The sequence below is a fragment of the Mixophyes fleayi genome, chromosome 2 (genome assembly GCF_038048845.1).
Source record: "Mixophyes fleayi isolate aMixFle1 chromosome 2, aMixFle1.hap1, whole genome shotgun sequence".
NCBI lineage: Eukaryota > Metazoa > Chordata > Amphibia > Anura > Limnodynastidae > Mixophyes > Mixophyes fleayi.
In genome coordinates, this window is record NC_134403.1 from 187,988,468 (window position 1) to 188,010,535 (window position 22,068).

General features: G+C 39.0%; 1 protein-coding gene across 2 annotated transcripts in view; it reads right to left on the reverse strand.

The window, feature by feature from the left end:
- SRRM3 (serine/arginine repetitive matrix 3) overlaps nt 1-22,068 on the reverse strand; it is a 356,479-nt gene that overhangs the window by 74,342 nt on the left and 260,069 nt on the right. For both annotated transcript variants that reach the window (XM_075195126.1, XM_075195125.1), the window contains one exon: nt 16,955-17,035. In XM_075195126.1, coding sequence (XP_075051227.1) covers nt 16,955-17,035 — 81 coding nt within the window. The remainder of the gene's footprint in view (nt 1-16,954; nt 17,036-22,068) is intronic.

Here is a 22,068-nt window from a genome sequence, read left to right on the forward strand (position 1 = left end):
CAAGAAATCACGCCTTGGCTTGATTAAATTGCAACAAAATAAATCAAATGGAGGGATTAATTTCCTGGATATTAAAACTTATAATCATGCTTCACTGCTTCGATATGTAAGGGATTGCCTTCAGAGCAGTGGTATATATACTACCCACGCTTCTGGACAGTAAATTTCTAGATGGCTTGGATTTGGTCAGTTTCATACATTTGCATGACCAGGAGATCACCCAGGAAATGTGTGACAATCCTTTGTTATGGACTACAAGGAAGATTAGGCACATTATTCGCTACTCCTGGAGAGTCCTGATTTTCAGGATGGTGCGGCAGCCTATCCCTTCTCCATATGGAAGTGGGAGGAATCAGAACAATTGATTGCCTGATACACAAGACAGACAGACGTCCTTTAACATTTACTGAAGCGGTATCTAAATTTCCTAATGTTGAAGCTTTTCCGTTGGCATTCTTTCAGGCTCAGCATTATATAAGTTTTGTGCTTAAGACATTTTCTGAATAAGACTGGAATAATCAAGTGGATAGGCTCTTGAGTTCCCCAAATGCTAAAACTAAAGCTATTTTTCTCTACATTATAGCCATTTACGCACTCCTATAGATCTTTCCTCATCCACTGTGGGATTGGGTAGGTGGTTGTCTATTTTCCCCTCTCTTTCACTCAAAGAATTATTCCGGGCTTTGGAACTATCTTGTAAACTTCTCCCATCCAGTCTTTATGTAGAAATGTTTTTAAATATTTTCCATGGTTCATACCTCTCTCTTGAAAGGAGACAACATATGGGACTTATCACACATTCCCGATGTGATAAATGTGGTATAGATGGTACAGATGTATTTGTTTATGGCAATGCCCTCTGGTCAGGAGTTTCTAATTACAAGTCCAAACTAAAGTCTTGAGAGATATGGTTAATTATATCCCCTTCACCCCAGAATGGTCTACATTCTGTATTTTTCCCAAAAATCAGAAAATTACTATGGGTAATAGAAAATTGTTATTAGCCATCAGTGCGGCAGCACGGAAAACTATACTGCACACCTGGATACACTGGGACTTTCCTCCTATAAAATTGTTTAAAGAAAAGCTTTTCTTTCTTTTTAGAATGGAGTGGATGGAAGTGTCACAGGATAAGGAGGTAAAAGCAGAATGCTTTTTTTCAACATGGGAAAGTTATATTGATACCCTTCAATTAATTACGAGGAAACAGATTCATGAATGTCTTAAGTTCATTCCTGGTATCATTTAAGGGAACTAGCAGGGGATCCGCCTATTATCTTACAATAGTTATTTTATTCAGGGAATCATGAACATGTTTCAAAGCCTGTTGTTTGTCTCCAGCCGCGGGAGATATGGAAGTGCTAATGAGGAATAATATTTATTTTATGAGCACATTGATACTCATATTAAGCTGTTTATTAGTCGCAATGAATATCTGATTCAATTGTATCATTAATTATCAGTCTCCTACAAAGGTTTTATTTAAACTTTTTGGATAACTTCCAATGTTTAAGCTGATATATTTATTTCTTTTGCAACATTGTAAAACCTGATGTCATGATTATTGAATGTATCAAATGTTTCTACTAAAAATATTGTTTAAAAAAAAAATAATGTTAAAAACTGTTCTGCAGAATATTTATCTCATTGTGCTTTTGGGTGCGGGATTTCCCACATTTCTTCTTAAGTCTTAAGTGTTCCCCCACAACCATACTACAGAGTAAAATGAACTGAAACTATCATCGTACTATAGCTATAATAATGAGAAATTCATTAAAATGCAGAATTTACAGATTCAATATGGAATCACAATTATGGTACAAAAGCAGAAATCAAAGATTAGAGCACTGAAATGTTGTGAAAGCCTGTTCCAACGCAGAAATGGATTCACACATAATTATGCTGCAACTTTGCTAATTTCTAAGTGAGACTTCATAATGTTATTGCTAACATATGCCTAGCAAAATGAATGGGTTGCCATGATTTAAAATTAACTTCTGTATTTTGGCAGAAATCTCTCATCAGCTCTAATTCTCCATCTAACTGAAATATTTAACCTACCCTCATATGGAATTTTTTCATCTCCTTTTAAGCATACATTGATTACTCCGATCCTAGAGTACAACATGGTTCAGTACTTGGATCACCTCTTTTCTCTCTTATACATCTACCCTTGTAAAAACAATAGTATCTGTGTCTCTGACATCCTTCTCAGCTCACCTCATGGGAGAAATGACCCTACCTTCCATGGACTGCAGTCCAGAATTAAATTTTTTTGCCACGACAGGCTACTTTTACTCTACCACCCCTTAAATTGCGCTATGTCTTATCTGTATAAAACAAAACTGTCTTTACCAGTAATTAAAAATTATGGACTTTATGCTGGTAGTCATGTATTATTGGCATTTATTTAAATAGCACAGCATATTAGAGAGTGGTTTACAGAGAATGTTTAATTATTCACCTCAGTTCCTGCCCCAGTGGATTTTACAATTTATCGATTTTGCTATTTACAGACTGCTATCACTCATTACTCACCACATGATATTTTCTCACACCCCATAGCTGTCTACATTATTTACTCTCTTACTTCTACTCGGCTCGCTCACGGTTTCTGCAAAACACTACCCTGACCATCAGTATTCAGTATCTACAAGCAGCGCTCCGTGGCTATGGATGGCTAATCCTCTCCTACAAAAGCATAGCACATTAGTGCACCTGTAACTGTACCAAAAGGATGTCTTTAAGTACATGTTTTCCATCAATGTTTTAGTTTATCTCTGGCTTATATTTTGGTTTATATAGCACTGGCACCACAGGTTTCATTCCGAGCAGCGCACCATCTTTGTGTACTTTATATGTTCATATGTGTTTTCTCCAGGTGCTCCAGTTTTCTTCCACAGTCTAAAAACATACTGGTAGGTTATTGACCTCTGACAAAATTAACGTGTGTGTGTGTGTGTGTGTGTGTGTGTGTGTGAAGTAGAGTAAGGTTAAGAAAAGATCACCTATATAAAAGTTATGTCAGTGGACCAAATATAGAGCGGATAGAGCTTGACAAAAATGTGGTCTTATGTATGTATATATATATATACATACATACATATGTGCAGCATTTCTACATCAGGTGTACAAATACGTATGCTTACGCCTAATACTAGCATAGATCTTTAGCTTGACTGTGATAGTCATAAATTAAAAAATTGCATTACTGAATTTACAATATACACAATATACACAAAGAAGTGACATATACATGAGAGAATAGTGTCTTGACTGTGTTAGTAATAAATTATGTGTCAAAAAGAGTCATTCCCTAAGATAGTTCAGGCTGAAAAGGGTGTGTGACAGGCTGCAGTGGGGGGAGATAGCCTTACACAGACAGATTCATACCCTTGCTAGAAGCTGCTTCTATGGTACATCTATATGGGAATACCAAAGGAGAGTCTGACAGATCAGGGCACCCTATTCATGTCTAAGTTTATGAAGGATCTTTGTCAACTCTGAAAATAAAAACGCTGTATACCTCTGTTTAGCATCCACAAACTGATGACCTGTTGGAGTGCTTTAAAATGACACTTAAGCACATAATTAGGAAGACTGTAGCACAGAAGAAGAAAAACTGGTACCTTCTCCTACCATACTTAATGTTAGCGGTACGAGAGGTGCCACAAGCATCAACAGGCTTTAGTCCTTTCGAACGACTATAAGGGAGGTAACCGAGAGGTATTTTAGATGTCCCTTTAGAAGGTTGGGAGCAACAATGTCTTAAAGAACTAAATATCAGTCAATCCCCATAGACAATAGGATATGCGTTGGTATTGCGATTGGCGGGGCTTCCATTCATCAAAAAGGACTGTGAGAGTTGCTCTCCTATTTAAGGGGGTTTTATTCAATTACAATCAATACCAATGCAATACTAACTTTAGACATTCATATACTTAAGCTGTACCAATATTCATTTACTGAGTCTTTGTCCAGATTCAACCTTACCTTGGGATGTCAAACATTGTTTATTGCCTCTCCCTATTCTACATTGCATTGGTTAGTAAACAATTCTAGTTGTCTCTGCCTGTGCCAATATTCACTACTTATTATCCTAAATTCAACACTCTAGCAATGACCATTGTCCTTGTTTGACTTATGTCCCTGAAACCAGATGTTGGCAATAATGTAATGTATGATCCTATTCCTGTGAATACATTGTGCTTCTCTGACCCACTGGAAGGCAGATTATCCCAGTCGTGGATCACAGCCACGCATGCTAGTCTTGGTGATATTTTGTTCTGTTCATTTATCCCTTTTTTCTGCATCTGATTATTCTCATAAATATCTGTTTGTTTTGAGTATATGATCCCCTCGCATCTTAATAAATAGTTTTGTGCTTTGAAACTAAAGCGATCGAGTCAGACTTTCACTTATTTACCTTTAATAAGTGGGGGCTTGTGGAAATGGATTTTCTCAACTTCTAAACTCATAGACCTCTGGATTTGAATTACCAATAAAGAAGGGAAATTCATCTACTAAGGTAAGAACATTATATCTTTACATGTTTACTTTTTACTATGTGATATTGGCAAAATGAATCTCCTGTTTTGTGAGTTGTGAGGTTGCTGAAAGGAACTTGGGACAAAGGTAAATTGTGGTATTGTTCATTATCTTATTCTATTGTTATTACTGTTGCGTAGGGACGCATGAATAGAAATATTGACATTGTTCATTACTTTGCAAACTCTCAATTTTTGTCTCTTTGATTCAAGTTGCCTTAGAAACTAACTTTTCATATACTGATTTACCTGCTAGCTGTAAACTGATATTGAAAGTACCAACAAAAGCAATTTACTAACACACTGTACGAAAAGCTGAAGCAAAGTGTTTCCGGTCAATTGTGCTTTGTGAATTGAATTGCAAGTGTGGTTTCTGAGTATGCTGTTTGAATTATGTGCTTATTTGTTTTGCATTCAGAAGTTGTCTACTGGTTTTATGGTGTCCACATAAAGGTGATAGGGATAGATAGTTTTAGGTAAGTGCAGGGGACTTGTCCAGTGACCTGAATAACAGAGGCGGGGGTCATCTAGGCTATAAGCACACAAGTGGTGAAGCCAGCAGCACAGGCCTGAAATATTGGGGCTGGCCAGGGTTAAAAGAATACGATCGTCTGTCCTGAGATGTCAGGAGACATGGGCCCCACGGACGCACATACATGGTTAGAATCTATTTTAGTCAGTAATTAAAGGATACAGTGCCAGTGTTCACTGTAAAACCTACCTACCCACTGTGACAGTGACTGCTGCAGGAAAAAATCCAGTAAGCCGGCAATGTAATCCACTCTAACCCGTTAGGGGGCACTTTTGACACCTGGGGGAAAATGTATCAAGCTGCAAGTTTCCGGCAGGTTTGAAAAGTGGAGATGTTGCCTATAGCAACTAATCAGATTCTAGCTATCATTTATTTAGTACATTCTATAAAATGATAGCTACAATCTGATTGGTTGCTATAGGCAACATCTCCAATCTTCAAACCTGCCGGAAACTCGCAGCTTGATACATTTACCCCGTGGAGAGATCAGAAGATCTCCCATAAGGGTGGGTGTTAGCTTGCCTGTAGGCTCGCCAATGTATATTATGGAAACCAAATATGGACGCAATGCAATTACATAAACAGAGCAATGGATAAAATTGATGAAAGAGTCTGTGAGACCATTCCTCATCGATGGATACGCTTGATAAAGAGATTTTACTAAATATTAATGGTAAAACCTGTGAATTAAAATCTAGTAAACCAAAGTGGTTAACAGAAATAGAATGTTTGGAGCTGTGGCAGCATGAAGGTGAAGAATGGAGAGCTAGGCTATATATTGAGAAATGTGACTCTGCATTTGCACCCATAAATCCTGTTAGCAATGCGCCCACAATTCCCAATGCACTACCGCCGTCTTATATCACCAAGACTGCTAAATTGTACCCTGTAATCCCTCAAATTGTCAGAAATGAAAGTGAGGGAGAAGAGGGCGACCCTTCACTTTTGGCCGCTATTGCCCACATACTGCACACCCAATATGACTGACCAGGGCATGCGGGAGGGGCGAGCACAATACTCAGCCCTAATGCCGTGGTTGACTTCAATCTAAGTTTGGTACGCAAAAGATGGGTAGACACAGAGAGGTGGTTAAAGTAACAGAAGCTTTAGAATAACCCATTCCTGAACCAGATGACACGCAAATAGCGGAGTTACACCCAGTGCATACCATAGCTGTTCCTAATGATCGGGCTGATAAGAATGGGGTTGTATCAGGAATGTGGCCATGTATTGTCCGTGGAGTAGGGCTGAGCTCCAGTCTGTAATTTAAGACTTTCCAATCCCTAGAAAAGATTTGACAAAATGCCAGAAATTCATTAAAGACCTAGGGAATGCCCATGAGCCTACCAACAAAAATTGGTATATATTGATCAGGGTTTGTTTTCCTGAAGGTACTGATGTTCCCAAATTTATTGAAGTAGCTAAATTAGAGGAAGACATTGCCCTGACCAATGAAATTAATCAAATTAATACAGCCACTGCTTTTCCAGTAATTAGGGACTGGCATCTTAACTAAAGAGGAATCACTGTGGATTTCCTGAAAGAATCTGCAGTAAATCACGACCAAAATATTATTAAGAGAAAAGAGCAACAAAGTTAAAAAGTTATGGCGGTAAGTATCCGAGCAATACAGCCAAAGAAATCACAATTTCAATCAGGTAAAGCAACCCATAGCACATATCTGCATGCACCCAAAGGTATTTGCTACGCATGTAGAAAACTGGGACACATAGTCAGATATTGCATACATCGGCATGCGAAAGGAAGACAAGGTGAAACAAACACACAAACACATAGTCAGGACGATCAGAGGATCATGCATTTGAAGTATAATGGGGCTGTGGGGGTGACAGGCGATGTGAACCATTACCCATTAAATTCACCGGCAAAAATTACGATTGGGCCACTCCAGGCTAAACATTCTTTTCACTTTGCAGCAGCAGCAGCTGCCACTACCCTTATTGGCCGAAATTTGTTGTGCAAATTGGGATGCATTATATACTGCACTCCTGAAGGAGTGTTTTTAGATGTTTCAGAAAATAATGCCCAGGAAGTACAGGACGCATCCCACTAAGACTAATGGTACATCTCCCTTGTATAGACTCAGCTCCATTCAGGGTAGAAAAAATGCTATCACAAATACCCGGCTCCTTATGGACTAAGGATGGACAAGACACTGGATTTATGGTAAATGAAGCTCCTGTATTGGTCCAATTCAAAGAAGGAAGGCAAGCACCAAAAATACCACAATATCTGAAGTCAAACTTCTTTTCTTTTCTGGTTATCGAAAGACTGTTACAACAAAATATTTTAAAATGTACTACCAGTACAGCCAATAGTCCCATTTACCTGCCAAGAAAAGTGGGTGGATTAGTGCTGGATTTAAGGGGGATTAACAAAGCAGTTGAGAGCCAATTTCCCATAGTACCCAATACAGCTGTGATTCTAATGCAAATTTCTCTTTCTGCTACCAGTTTCACTGTAATTGACCTATGTTCTGCTTTCTTTTCTGTCTGCCAGTACCATTTTGTTTTTACCTATCAGGTGGTACAATATACTTGGACTTGGTTATCTCAGGGTTTAATAGACAGTCCTAGTATATTTTTTCAAGCCTTGCATTACTGTTTGCAGTCTTTTCAGCCTACCTGCTGTTCTGTTCTGATACAATATGTTGATTATTTATTGTTGTGTTCAGACTTGTTTGAATCTTCCCTGACTAACACTAATCTTCTGTTATTGCATCTTTCAGAAACAGGTCAGAAGGTTGCTAAGGACAATTTACAGATATTCCAGATAAAAGTTAAATAGTTAGGACACTGTCTAACCTGGGGCTTACGAAACAGGACACCCAACAGAGTACCATACTAAACATGACCCGGTCACAAAACCAAGAGCAACTGTGAATATCTATGAGGATGTGTGGGTATTGTAAGAATGGACCCCAGGTTTCTCTATCTTGGAGTTGCAGGAGCTAGTATCCTCTACCAAGAGTGATCGGGTTCAACACACTGAGGAAATGGGTTGGTTGCAGGAATCCTCACACAATGACATGGTGACCGTAACAAACCTGTAGGCTACTACAGTGCACAATTAGAAATTATAGCTCGCTCCCTCCCCACCTGTTTAAGGACAGTAGTGACAGCTGCTTTTCTAGTAGAGAAGTATGCGGATGTAGTACTGGGTCATTTTTAAATTCGGATCAAACAAGGCATGTTTCATCTGCTAGATACACCAAGTGGGAAGTTGCCCTTATCACAACAGGTATTGTTCAGATTCGAGCAGAGTATTTACAGGTAAACCTGGAGCTGATCAACAATGTGGTACACAGAAGATATAAACAGCAGGGAGGCTAAGACCTCCATGCCTTAAACAGTAATGATGCAGGGTCCCAGCCTAAAGTAATCAGCCTCAGGGAGATGTTGATTAATTAATACCCACTGCACACGCGTGCCCAGCTGTCAGGCAGCTTGCCTGGCATGGCAGGAAAGGAGTAAGTGTCCTTGTTGCTCTGGCAATGGCTAGACCGGTGGGGCCGGAGATAATTTACCGGCTGCCAGGGCAACAGCCAGGACGCAACAAGAGACAGGAGGAAGTGAACCGTCGCGGTGGCTCATTACACTATCAAAGGATGTAATACACTGAATCCCACTAATTTCCTACCATATGTGCCTTAAAAGGCATAAAGGATACTTCTTTCCGAATTATATTCTATGCAACGACACTTGACCAAATTTGTTTGGCAGGGCAGGTCCCCCAGAGTTTGACTGGCGCTACTTAAAAAACCTACAAACCGTGGTGGTAGAGGCTTCCCCGACGTCAAAGCCTACTATTGGGCAGCTCAACTTAGTTCAGTGGTGTCTTCTTATGCTCCTTATCGAAGCTGCTTATCTCTCTCTGCCAGATCTCTGAGGTATATGAGGATTACCATCTGTCTCTAGGATGGCCTTGATCAAAAGCCTCCCTATCTTAGTATTCACTGCTTGGACCTGGCAGATCTGTAAATGTCACCTCTCTGTGTCCTCAACCCCTATGTCCATCATGCCCCTGTGGCACAACCCTCTTTTTCCCCCAGGCATGTTCCAACCCTTTTCTAAGGCATGGACCACAGCAGGTATCCGCTATGTTGGAGACCTCCTGGTCCGGGGGAAGCTCATACCCTATGATACTCTCTGCTCTAAATTCCCTGATTTCCACCCGCCTCTCTATCAATACCTACAGGTTAGGCACTTCCTCCACTCTCTCCTGCAGGGCGACACACTTTATCTCACCTCCCCATTTGAAATCCTTTGCCTTTCTTCCCCGCTGCTGCAGTGCATGATTTCTCCCCTGTACAACCTACACCTGTAAATTATGGCGACAACCGGGAATACCCACGAAGGGGAGTGGGAGAGTGACCTTGCCCTCCCCAGAGGGGGAGTGCTGGGAGACCACCATATTTAGTGTGGCCTCAATCTCTATATCTACACTAAAGAGAATGCATACAGTTACCCTATACCAGGCCTTGGTCCCCATTCAGCAAACCTGGCATCACATGTCTTAGTGGCTGCCAGGTGTCTGATAGCTGGGTCATGAAAGCGTACAGAACCCCCTGCATTTCTTCTTTTAAGTCCTATATCTGGTTTATTGCCAATATGGAGAAAATTAACTCCCACCTGCGAGATAAAGAAGAAAAGTTCCATCAAGTCTGGGCTCCCTGACTATATCTGTAGTCCCCCACCCGCTCACTTCCTTTCAAGTAGCCTCTTCCCCATGTGATTATGGGCCTACCGGTTTTCCCATGTTCCGCATCATAGGTCTGGCAGCTCATCCACCTGTGGAGTCCCTACTTCTCCTGGCATGCAATAACTGACGACCAATCCCCCCCCTACCCTCCCACCTCTTTCCCCCTTAACTTACATTGCTATAGCTTGAATTAGTTCACTCGTATTATTGTTTACGTGTTTTACTACAAATAGCACTGGTGACACTGGTTGGTCTCTTTGTTACCACTATTTTCTTTTTGCTTGTTGTGACTTGTGTTTGTGTAATAAAATTTTCGATTTAGAAAAAGGCTCAAAGGGTGAAGGGTGAGGACGGAAAACATTAATTTTGACATTTGTGCAGATACGCATGACTGGAGTATGGAGTATCTAAATCAGACTTTCACTGCGAGACCTGACATCAGCGGCATCCCTTTAGTTGACACAGACTTAACATTTTACTGAAAGGAGCTGTCACAGACAGACAGATACAGGAGACTTGTGCACTGGCTATGCTGTAGTAGATGATAGGGGCACCATAGAGATCAAACAATTAGAACCCCCACATTTGGCACAAGTTGCAGAACTAATAGCACTTGTGAGTTATTGAAAGGTAAATCGGTAAACATCTACACTGATTCCAGATATGCCTTTGGGGTGATCCATCACTTCGGAGCTCTGTGACGCCTTTGAAACAAAGAGAGCGACAGCTTCACGTGTGATTCGAAACACAGAGACTGACACTGACAACAACTCAAATAAAGTGCTCGTATTTGAAGCTCTCACAAACAAACTAATAAGAATGCAAAAAATGTGTTTCCTACAGGAAAAAGCCCTCTGGAAGTTGAAGGGATGTGGACAGGATGCGACTGGCTTATGGAAAGATAGAACGGGTAGGCCAGCAGATCAGAAAACATACTTTCCAAGCTTTGTGGAAGCGGTGCACAGTTTGACACATTTGGGTAAAGAAGGAATGTGTAGATTAGCTAATGCATACTTGTATGCGTTAGCTAATCTACACAAGTTTTTTCCTCACATGCTAGTAAGAAAGCTGCTTAATGGTTTACTTGTCTAATAAAGAACACAGGGAAGACTATGCCAACCGAACCGTCACACATCCCTCCCAAAAACGGCCCTTTCCAGGGAATTCAAATTTATTTCATACAGCTACCATCTTGTAGGAATTTAAAGTACATGTTGTTATGCATTGATGTGTTTTCAAACTGGATATAGGCCTATCCAGCTACAACTAATACCGCTATGATTACTGCTAAGAAAATGGTGCAGAACTTTGCGTGTAGGTTTTGTATACCCAAAGTTATTGACAGTGATCGGAGTAGTCATTACTCAGGTGATGTTTTTCAGATCATGTGCAAACTTATGGGCATTTATAGCAAATTACACACTCCCAACAGCCCACAAGCCAGTGGTAAAGTAGAGAGAGTTAACGGTACTATCAAGAATAAGTTGAGTAAAGTGATAGCTGAGACTGGGATATCGTGGCCAGAAGCATTGCCATTAGTATTGCACAGCATCCAAACCACTCCTAGACCACCTCTTAACCTGTCACCATTTTAGATATTTTTTGGTCGACAATAATACTTGGTGGTAGATCCCCAGGATGATTTAAAGTGTAACAGTAAAGTGACTGTCCAATATCTCATTAAAAAGAGCAAACAGCTGGTACAGCAACAGAAAGGTTTAAAACTGCTGTCTCCAGATATGCCAGAATCTAACTGTCATGATATTGAACCTGGAGAATATGTAATGATCCAGGTGCGCACATACAGGGCATTTCCAGTTGCCTGGAAATCCCCTCTTTGCTCGACTTACCACCCCAATCTCTTATGTAGAGACCGGTAACTGACCTCAATTAAGTTTTTCTTTTAGTCAGGAGTTGTGCAGCCTATTACTGCAGCAAACTACCTGCTCTGGTGGTCCTTCCTCTAGATTGCTATCATGCTTTAGTGGGAAAGATTTTAAATCAGATTGGTTGCTGGATGTGCTACTATGTACCTCAGGGACAATACAATGTAGGATTAGTCCCCATTTCATTAAATGACTCTGTAGTTCTTGAATTTTAGGAGGGAACTCCAAAAGATGGAAAGTATGCTACCAAATCCCCTAGTTTGAAACTTCCCCAATACTCAGTAGACAGGCCTTTGATGTGTAGAGATTTCACCAACTCCAAGAAACCTGGATATTGGGAAGTAATGTGACTCAATCAGACAATGGCCTATTCCAGCATAGTTGATGGGAATACCAAGGGATGACCAACCTTTTTAATCTTAAATCTTATCAAAAATGCATCTGGTTTTCAGAGAACAGGATATGTGAGTAAGCCTAGAAATGTCTCTGTTGGTAAAGTGCAAACCAGATGATGTCTAAGTGACTTACTGCCCATGTGCAGGTTTCTTATCAGTAGTGTACCAATAGAGAGTCTGCAAATCATGTTTATACCTTAAATGTAAGTGAATTCTAGGACCCTTGTTTTCTGGTTTACATAAAAGCTGAATAACTGCGACACAGACCTGCTTCACGATCTGACCCACAGCAGGGGTGTCAAGTTTTTCCCAGCTTTTTCATCTAGCTTTCTCATTAGAAAGTTGGAGCCCTAGAATGATCATTGACTGAACATATTTGCTGAAGATATTTTTTTAAATAAATCTTGCAGTTATGAGTCATTAACTCTTTGAACCCGAAAGAACCTCATTCCACCTTGAAATGAGTGGAATAGTCCAAATGTTCTTGTCCCGAAACCCAATGGGACTGTAAGATTTTACAATAACCGGTGGGCGAAGTGGGGGTGTATGCGGTGGTATGCCATACCGTCACTTCTCATACTGCCTTCATTTCAAAACTATCAAATTCCATTCACTTACATTCCCATTACATTTTTCATACCGCCTCGTCTACATTTTTATACCATCACTTCTACATTTCCTGTTTGATCACTGACAACAACTTCAACAAATTAAACAGTATCTAGCAGTTTGATGTCTACCCAATGCCCTGGGTAGATGAGCCTGTAGAGACCTGAGAGGGTAGTAATCATTTGACCATCCTTGATCTCACCAAGGGCTATTGGCAGATCCCTCATCCTTTCAGCCAAGCAAAAGACTGCATTTTCCACCCTTGGATAAACTCTAGCGGCCTTATGTTACTTATGCTTCAGCATACTTGGATGATATTGTCATTCATTCCAAGGAATGTAATTTTGGCATCTTTACTCTGCTGGGTTAACCTCGAATCCATAAAAATGCACAGCGGCTATGACTGAAGCTAAGTACTTGGGCTACATAGTGTGATAGGGGCAGGTAAAACACCAATTGGACAAGGTGGAACCTGTAAAGAACTGACTGACACTGAAAACACAACTGCAAACCTTCTTAGGGTTAGTCAGATATTATTGGATATTCATCAGTCATTTTGCCACTAGGGCTGCTCCGCTCATGAAGTAGTGCGAACAGATTATGCTATATCAGCATGGACTGACCGCCAATCGGCACTTTATTCTGCACTGGCGCTGCAAGGTCCAGACTTTAGCCAAAGGTTCATTCTGAAGACAGATGCATCTAGTGTTGGCTTGGGGGCAGTTCTGTCTCAAGTCAAGAAGAAAGTTGAATACACCATTCTTTATTTTAATTGCTCCCAGTTAGGCAAAAATATGCAACACTAGAAAAGGAGGGTTTGGCCATAAAATTAACCACAGCTGCCCTGCGCTACTATCTGCTGGGCAGGTAACTGATAATGCATACTTTTGTTGGATGCATGTTAACAGGGAGGTGAATGCCAAGGTGACATAGTGGTTCATGGCCCTCTAAACTTTCCGTTTCACGGTGGAACATAGACCAGGCATTCTGCATAAGAATGCAGACACCTTATCAAGGAAGTATGCACTCTCCGTGGAGTCCGCACAACTATACTTGATGCTGCTAGTGGGAAGGATATGTGGCAAAGAGAGCCATTCCCCAAGACAGTTCAGGCTGAAAAGGTTGTGTGACAGGCTGCAGTGTACACAGACATGCACAGAGTGTAAACTCACACAGGTGGAAGTACTATGATTAATGGGTGATTAGATTAGTGCTTTGGTGGAATTTAGAGTTTTAAGTGTGTGGTTTTGTTGTGGGCAGGGCGACCGATAAATAACTAGTGGGCCAGTGACTAGACAGTGCTAGGGTTGCAAGTTTTTTTCATCTTTTATGGAAAAAAAAGGTTCATATTTTCTGCCATTGTGACAAAATAAAAGAAGAATAGAGAACTACCTGAGCTGTGCCCTGCTAACTAACTGTTGTCTTTATCACAAGGTTAAGCTGCATTTTACTAATCAAATGGAATACACATAAACACCCCCACATTGGTTGTTCAATGGAAATCTTCTTTCCAGAATTATTTCAAATGGAAATGACCAATAAGAAATTTGAAAACTTTAAATAATATAGCTGTGACTATAATGAATAAAGTCCTATTAGTTGGAGGGTTCAATGCACAAACAGCCAATCAGAAGTAGCTAGTTGAAGGTGTCATCATAGTCATCATGTACTTTTGCACCAGGCCTCAAGTACCCACAAAAGATAATCTTTCAAAAAAAATCTGAGGATGTATCCAAATCTCATTAAGTCTCATCTCTGATAGTCATGCTACACTTATGTATACATGCTCTTATTGGGCATGAGTCATTAAGGAGTGTATCTGCCTTTTTCTTACGTATCGTCCGCACATTCATTTTGCGCATGCCCAGGACCGGACTAAAACATTTTTTCATTTAGAGGTTTTCTCATTAATGCCTGTATTATTATTAACCGGTAATATTATTTGAATGTTGAATGTTTCTGTGTGTTCTTTAGTGAGTTTATATTCCTCATAGGTATTGTACATAACCAGCAGTGTCTTGTCTAGTGTAGCAGAGTCATCACAACACATATATTCACATCCACTGCTTGATGACGTCGGTCGTATCAATACTGGACTTACGGGCGTTCTAAAGCAAATATACATTGCGCTCAGTATGCGTAATTGCTCAGGCCCATTGTCTTCAACTCACTTGCCTGTCCTGTTCCATTTCTCCAGACTTAAGGCACTGAAGATAAGCTCAAATTAATATATGAAAGTATTTTGGTACACATGTGCAGTACAGAAAATCATTTATTTACACAAAAAATGGACTTAAGTCAAACTCTAAATGAGGCCCTGTGGCTTTATATGAAAACAATTTATTATTCCTAAGCTTTTATACTACATTTATTAGCTACTTAATATTGATTTTCTCCAAATGTAAGTAAAGATCCAATGCAATGTCTGTTTTGTTCATTAGTTACTTCCATAATGCTTATGGCTTTAGTAATGAATGGTGTTTACAATGCAATAAAAAAACTTGAGTAATAAAAATGTATATTATTGCTATCTTCATGTCTATGGCGATATGAGTATTAAATATTGAATCCAGTAGTTTTCTTTCCCTATCCAGTGATCTGTAGCTACTGCAGGATGAGCTCATACCCTGCATTGCATTTGCAAGATAGATACTGTATTATGTGGAAGCCAAAAGCATAAGTGCTTAAACCATTTAAAAAATGTTGGTTAGCAACAGAGATAAATATCTGCAGAAGTATTTCAATAGACTAAATAAAAGTGATAGTGTACAAAATACATATATTGTGCAAAGACTGACAAGGCACTGTGACAAGCACCTTTAGAAACTACATACCCTACAAAAAAATGTAGGCACAAGGGTTTGTTGAACCATTACTCATCATGCCTTGGTGTGTGACAAAAGCTGTCTGCATTTTCAATTTACATATCAGCAAGGTGAGAAAGATAGATTTAGAAAACAATCTACCATCTCCCATCAATTATTTCTTAGATTGGAACAGGGAATATTGTTTTTTAATAAATTCCTCACTTGTACACAATTATTAATTATCCAGCAACTTAACGTTCTTGCTTATGGGGCTCTGTGTAGTTTTCAGGAGGGTCAAGGATGTATAGATACTGATCTTCTACTACTGCTTTCTATTTCATGGCAGAATGTATGTGCAGGACTACTCATTGACAGGCAAACCCAGTCAGTATTTATTCTTATCTAGTGTGTTACCATATAGGCAATTGTTTAAATAAAATAATATATAATTTATTAGGTAGTATGGGTAAGGGAAAATTGTTTGAAATATTATATATATTAATAGGGAAAAAGGAAAAAAAAATTTTTTGTGTTCTGGTGGGCAATTTTATGGCAGATCTGGACAGTCCGAAAGTCCTGGGATACAAAAAAAAAGGTATTTGGCACAGTTTAACAAGCTTTTATCCCCACAAGAATATTTTTCAGGATTGCAAAGATTATTCAAGGCGGAGTCACACTGAACAGCAAACACTACCACTGGATCTTGACTACTTTACCTGGGAGTAAGGTCTTAAGTGAAACGGTAGTATCATTATTTTATGTGTTAGATGAAATGATGCTATAATGTGGTTGAAGCTCTCACATGTTCAATAATTCTACAGTTAAAACAAGCTTGCATTATATGGGCAAAGCAAACTTGCTGGCAATGGTACACAAGATTATAACAAAAGAATTCTGTACTTGACATAACATGCAAAAAGACAGGGCAGAACGCATTCCAAGCAATGCTAAATCAGTATAGCCCTGATATTCATTGTATTTCTTGTTTTTGTTTAAATTATAGTAAGTTTCACCTTCGCTACATAGCTCATGATGCCAGTGACTGCAGCACAGTAGAATCCATTGCAGTCCTAAAATACCAAAACATGGACTAGTCCAAATTCAGCGCCCTTTTAGTTATGAGTCAACAATTGTAAGCCTAATATGATATATTTGTAGATATATATGTGAGATATATAATATATATCTGTATAGATATATATTAATACTTGTATGGCAAATAGAATAAAGATAAAGATACATATATATAAAATTCTGCAAAAATAGAATTTTTCCATTTGTCTAAAAAAATAAATTAGAAAAGGAATCAGGGTACTGCATTGCAGTACAGCAGTAATAGCTTGTAAATGTTGCCAATTTATCATTAGCTTCTCTTGGTGGCTTTGGTTTAGCAGGTTAGTCTGCTTCAGAATGGACATACAGCAAACAATCTGAGGTGGATTAGAAATTGACTCACCGGCTCCTCTTACGTCCTGATTTCTTCTTCCTCCTTTTCTTTGGGGGAGGTGATACCGAACTGCTCAGTCTTCCGTGGGCACTGGGGGAAAAATAGTTTACAACAGGAGTTTAATCAAGTAAATGTCACTATTATCCAGAAGTATAACTGTTCTTAAAGGGATATCAGACTAAAATATTACTGACATAGCACTACAAATAACATATATTTTGATAGTCATATGTGGCTGTATATTTTCAATGTTTTTTAAGTTGCTATTCCTTTTTGTGTTATTTCTTATGATACATGTAACTCAAAATACTCACGTTAGGCTGCAATTTTGCAGCTGTAATTTTACGCATACCTTTGGGCTACAAAATAGTGGTCTACTCTGAATCAGGTTCATAATGTCCTGAGCTTTTTTCTTGTGTTTCCCTTGAAAAGCGGGAGACTATTTAAGTTGTTAGATGAAAAAAAATGGAAAACAATAATTATTTATAAATAGGGAACATTTTTACCTTTAAAACTAAATAACAACTAAAAAAACTTAATGACAAAAACAAAAGCATATACTGTTAACTCAACAGCTAATATTCCCCAAGCGCTTGTTAGATATATAATTCGACATGAAACATAAGTGTTACTATATTTAGAGTGAGTTCCCAAAATGGTTAAAATCTGCTTATGCCCAACTGAAAGGTAGACATAGGGCCAATCAACTGACCACACTTCATCTTCTTCTTCCCCCAGCTGCAGACATGTAGGTGTCATTTGCTTATCCAGTAGTGGGTGATCAACAAAGGTCTGCGATACCAAATTTCATATAACTGATTGCTCAAGATGAGCACAAATTTGCGAGATTTAAAAGCAAAGTATTTACAAACTATGGAGGCATTTACTAACAAACTGCTAATGTGTAGTAAGCCACAGCATCCAATCAGAAATGTTCTTGATTTGACATTCACTACTTCATACTAAACAGCATTTAAAAATTGCAAATCAAAAATAATTTTGTTAGCTAACGCTTAACTTTAGCCATAGAGGATATGTTTGTATCACTCTACAGCTATATGTCAATTTTACTAAAAACATAAAAATATCCTTATCTCCATTGTCTTCTCGTGTCTCTGATTGCTAGTATGGGGTTGGAAAAGAACTTTTCTTCTTTTAAGGCAAACTCGACTATGCTTTTTATGAGTTTGTTTACTTACTCTGGATTAACTGGGCTTTTTGTTTTTAAATGAAACCTTCAAACATGTTGGACATATCTTTTCTCAACCAAACAACTACATGTGGGTAAGATAGCTTTTCGCTAATTGCCCTCTTATTTCCAAGCACTTCTAACATATTTTCAGTTGAATATCTGAAAGGAATATAAATGACATGTCATTCAATACATTTTCTGTTCCTTTTGGAAAGTCTAATACTTCCACTCCCGGTCCAGCCCTCCTTTCGATTCTGCTTATCTTTGAGTGAGCTGCATTAATAATGAAAGCTATTACACAGCAGAGGGCAGACATTTTTCTGAATTTAAAGCATTTAATCAGGAGCCGTTAAAAATCAATCATTTCAGCAGCACATAGTGAGCAGATCTATCTAATCTCCCCTGTGACCATCAATTTGTTGCTTGAATTCCTGCATCTTACAGATAGACATTAAAACAGAGACATATTCAATGGTCAGACATTGGGTAACTTATCTATGTGACCCATTCACCTCAAGCCATATTTATACAGGTTTGTTAGAAAAATAGTTTTGGCTCATGTACAACTAAAAAACTGCCGACAGTAACAGTGCAGAAGAGATTATTTTGGTTTGTCAAAAAGTCTGCATTAGGTATGAATTGCTTTTTACTATGCTATTCTGAGTGTCTACAGCAGCAAATGAACACAATTGTCATTGCTACAAGCAACATTATTTTAAAGTGTGTACATATTCAAGCAATCACAGCATCCCTGAAATGTCAAAGCTACAGAGCATTACAACTGCCATCTACCAAAATTGTCTTCTTGTTCAGTGCCTCGTGAAAGAGCTGCTAAATGTAAGAAAGTACTATAGTAGGCCGAGCATTGCTGCCAGCATTTTGGAACGGTACCCAACGACATTTCAGAAACATTCTAGATAAAACAAAATTATTTCTAGCATGTAATGCTATAGACATGTATACGAATGTGGGAAATGCAGCAAACATTACTTTACTAGTTTTAAAGAAATATTGAAAGTATAGCTGCTATATGCAGTCTGGATAACTGAGATTTGGCAGTGGTTCTAGATGTCTCAAACAGGCACTATAAGAAATTATATGCAGCAATTATGTTCACTAAAAAACTCAGCAATTAAGCAATCAAAATGAAACACATTTTGAGGTTATGCCTGTTTTTTTTTTGTTGTTGTTTTTTTTAAATCAAAAGCAATGCATATATATTTGCCAACGTTTATTTGGAAAAGGGTGACATACTGTAGATCTCTAGAAAGATTAAGGGCTAGATTTACTAAGCTGCGGGTTTGAAAAAGTGGGGATGTTGCTATAGCAACCAATCAGATTCTAGCTTTCATGTATTTACTACATTCTACAAAATGACAGCTAGAATCTGATTGGTTGCTATAGGCAACATCCCCACTTTTTCAAACCCACAGCTTAGTAAATCTAGCCCTAAGTCTAATATACTTCAAATTATTTGTACAAATGTAACTGCGTTCCAAATGCCGAACTTTCTGTCAGTGGAACGCACATGCGTTCCACGGCGGAACTTAACGGCTGCAGCATCAAACTTTGGTAAGTTAAAATCTCTCTCTCTCTCTCTCTCTCTCTCCTCCTACCCCTCCTCCCCCACCCTCACCCCCATCCTTAGATGGGGGGCGCCGGTGCCCTGTCTCGCCCAGGGCACCAAAATGTATAGTTACGGCACTGGTGAAACGACCAAAGTTGTTACAAAACTGCTGCTTCAAAATTAGCCCAAGTTTGTCACACACGCATTGACTCAACGAATGTCTCAAATGTGCAGAAATGACAAAATTATTTTAAAATGTCAGTCATTTGGTTATATTTACTAATGTTTATCATTCAAGATGTGATTACAGTTCAAATATCACGCAAGAGACACATTAGTTAACTGTAGACAAGATGCATAAATATAACAAGGTACTGTAATTATCACAATTACAGTATATCAATTTTTATCTAATAATTAAAGTCCTATTAGAAACATCAAAATGCAGAGATTCATTAACCTAAATCTGAAAAACATGATGAAATAATGTATTACTGGTGATTGGAATGGTTCAGAATTATAGCCTACTAAATTGCACGGTACACCTGCTAACTGTACAGGAATTAACTTCAACAAAAATCCTTGAACTCAAGAAGCCATGGGAAATCCCTACGTTATAAATAGGACTAGTGCCGCTAAGAGCTCACTTTCGGGAGCTCTTTAGAGCTAGTTTAGCGTTGTGTAACAGGATTTTTTGTTTTGACAAGAAACAATCGTTTGGATCTATGACAGAAGAAGACCCCTGGATTTAGGCGAGCAATAAATAGGTTAAATAAGGGATGTTTTTATTTCAATTAAAATAATCTTTACAAGTGTGTGTTTTATTTACATCTTTCTTTTGTGCACTACAGGTCCCAGTGGTTCCCCAAGTGCCAGCATGCCCTAGCAGCCATGGGTATGCTGATGATAGATAGTACTACAAGTGCCAGCATGCCCACTTAATGTCAGCCTTGCCAAGCTGGGACTAGTAGTGCACCAGGGATAGAATGGTTTTTATCATTAAAACTATTATTATTAACCCACACCCACCACCCCAGGGGTGTGGGAAGAGCAGTTGTGCTTTCAGCATGGGGCTGGGTACACCTTGGCAGGGGATCTGCATTTTATTTTGCTGACCCAATCTCCTTAGAGAATCCAGACCCGTGCTGACCAGCCTGGGGCTAGTTTGGCATTATGGCAGCGGGACCCCATGCTGAGCATTTCCCTGCTATAGTGCCATCTGCCCCAGCTGGCAAAGCCTAGTGCTGCTAATAATAAAATCAGGGGGACTCCATGCTTTTTGTCCCCCTGAGTTTTCTGGTACCTGCCTAGGCTAGCAGCACTAATGCTGGTTAAGCTGTTTAGGAGGGGGGGGGGGGGCGGCATTTTTTTGTACATTTATCCCGGTTTTCTACTGTATTGCTGGCAGTATTATCAATGTAAATTTAACGCTTTATGTTGACATTGTTAACCCTGTCGACCAAATGAACATTAGCTGACTGTCAATATCCTGACTGTCAACATTATGGTGTCAACATTCTGATTGTCAACATTTTCATTGTCAACATCTCATACCCAACCTAGATAGATAGATTTTTGGCAAGAGGGTCATGCATAAATTATGGTATTTCAATTTTCAATGCATAATGCATTGTAATGCAGTTAAATAGTGCTTTTGCAGACATTCTATTTATTTACTGTATTTAAAATAGATACTTAAGACACATCTCTGGTTTTTCTGTAAGCCTCTTGAGCTGTTGAATAGTTCAAGAAGCTTATATATTCAAAGCGCTTTCTACCAATATCTGGATGATTAATGTGCAGTGTGTGAGTAATAGCCGCAAAGGAACAGAAAACACTGGTTGTTTAACCCATAGATTGCTAGAGAGGACAGCCACATATTGCTTGTACAAGCATTGCACACACTTACAGATTAAAAGGGTTAAGGATTTATAATAATGTCTAGAAGAAACAATCAGTGCGGGATCAGCAGAGATGGCATTCCTGCGCCCCAGTTCTTTCTCTTAGAATTAATTTAATTTTTTTCTGAGTAGCTGTCAGAGACGAATTTCCAGATGCAGCATAACTGATGAAATAAGAGGACCGGAGGTAAGTGAGAGGCTTTGACTGATAGTGTTTGCTCATGCAAGACATCTTAAAGGTACCTTTATATAACAGGTTCTGTGTTCATTTCAGTCCATAATTAAAAGAGTACATCCATTATCAAATAATGTGCATTGCAGCTGATTTGGAGGATAGGTTAGGGTCACAGTTTCTGAAGTGTGAAGGAGTTGATAAGCATCTTTTCACCTTCAACTGAATCTTCAGCTAGTTTCAAAAGATGTCAAGATCTATAAAATACTCCCTTATTGTCTGGGATTAAAA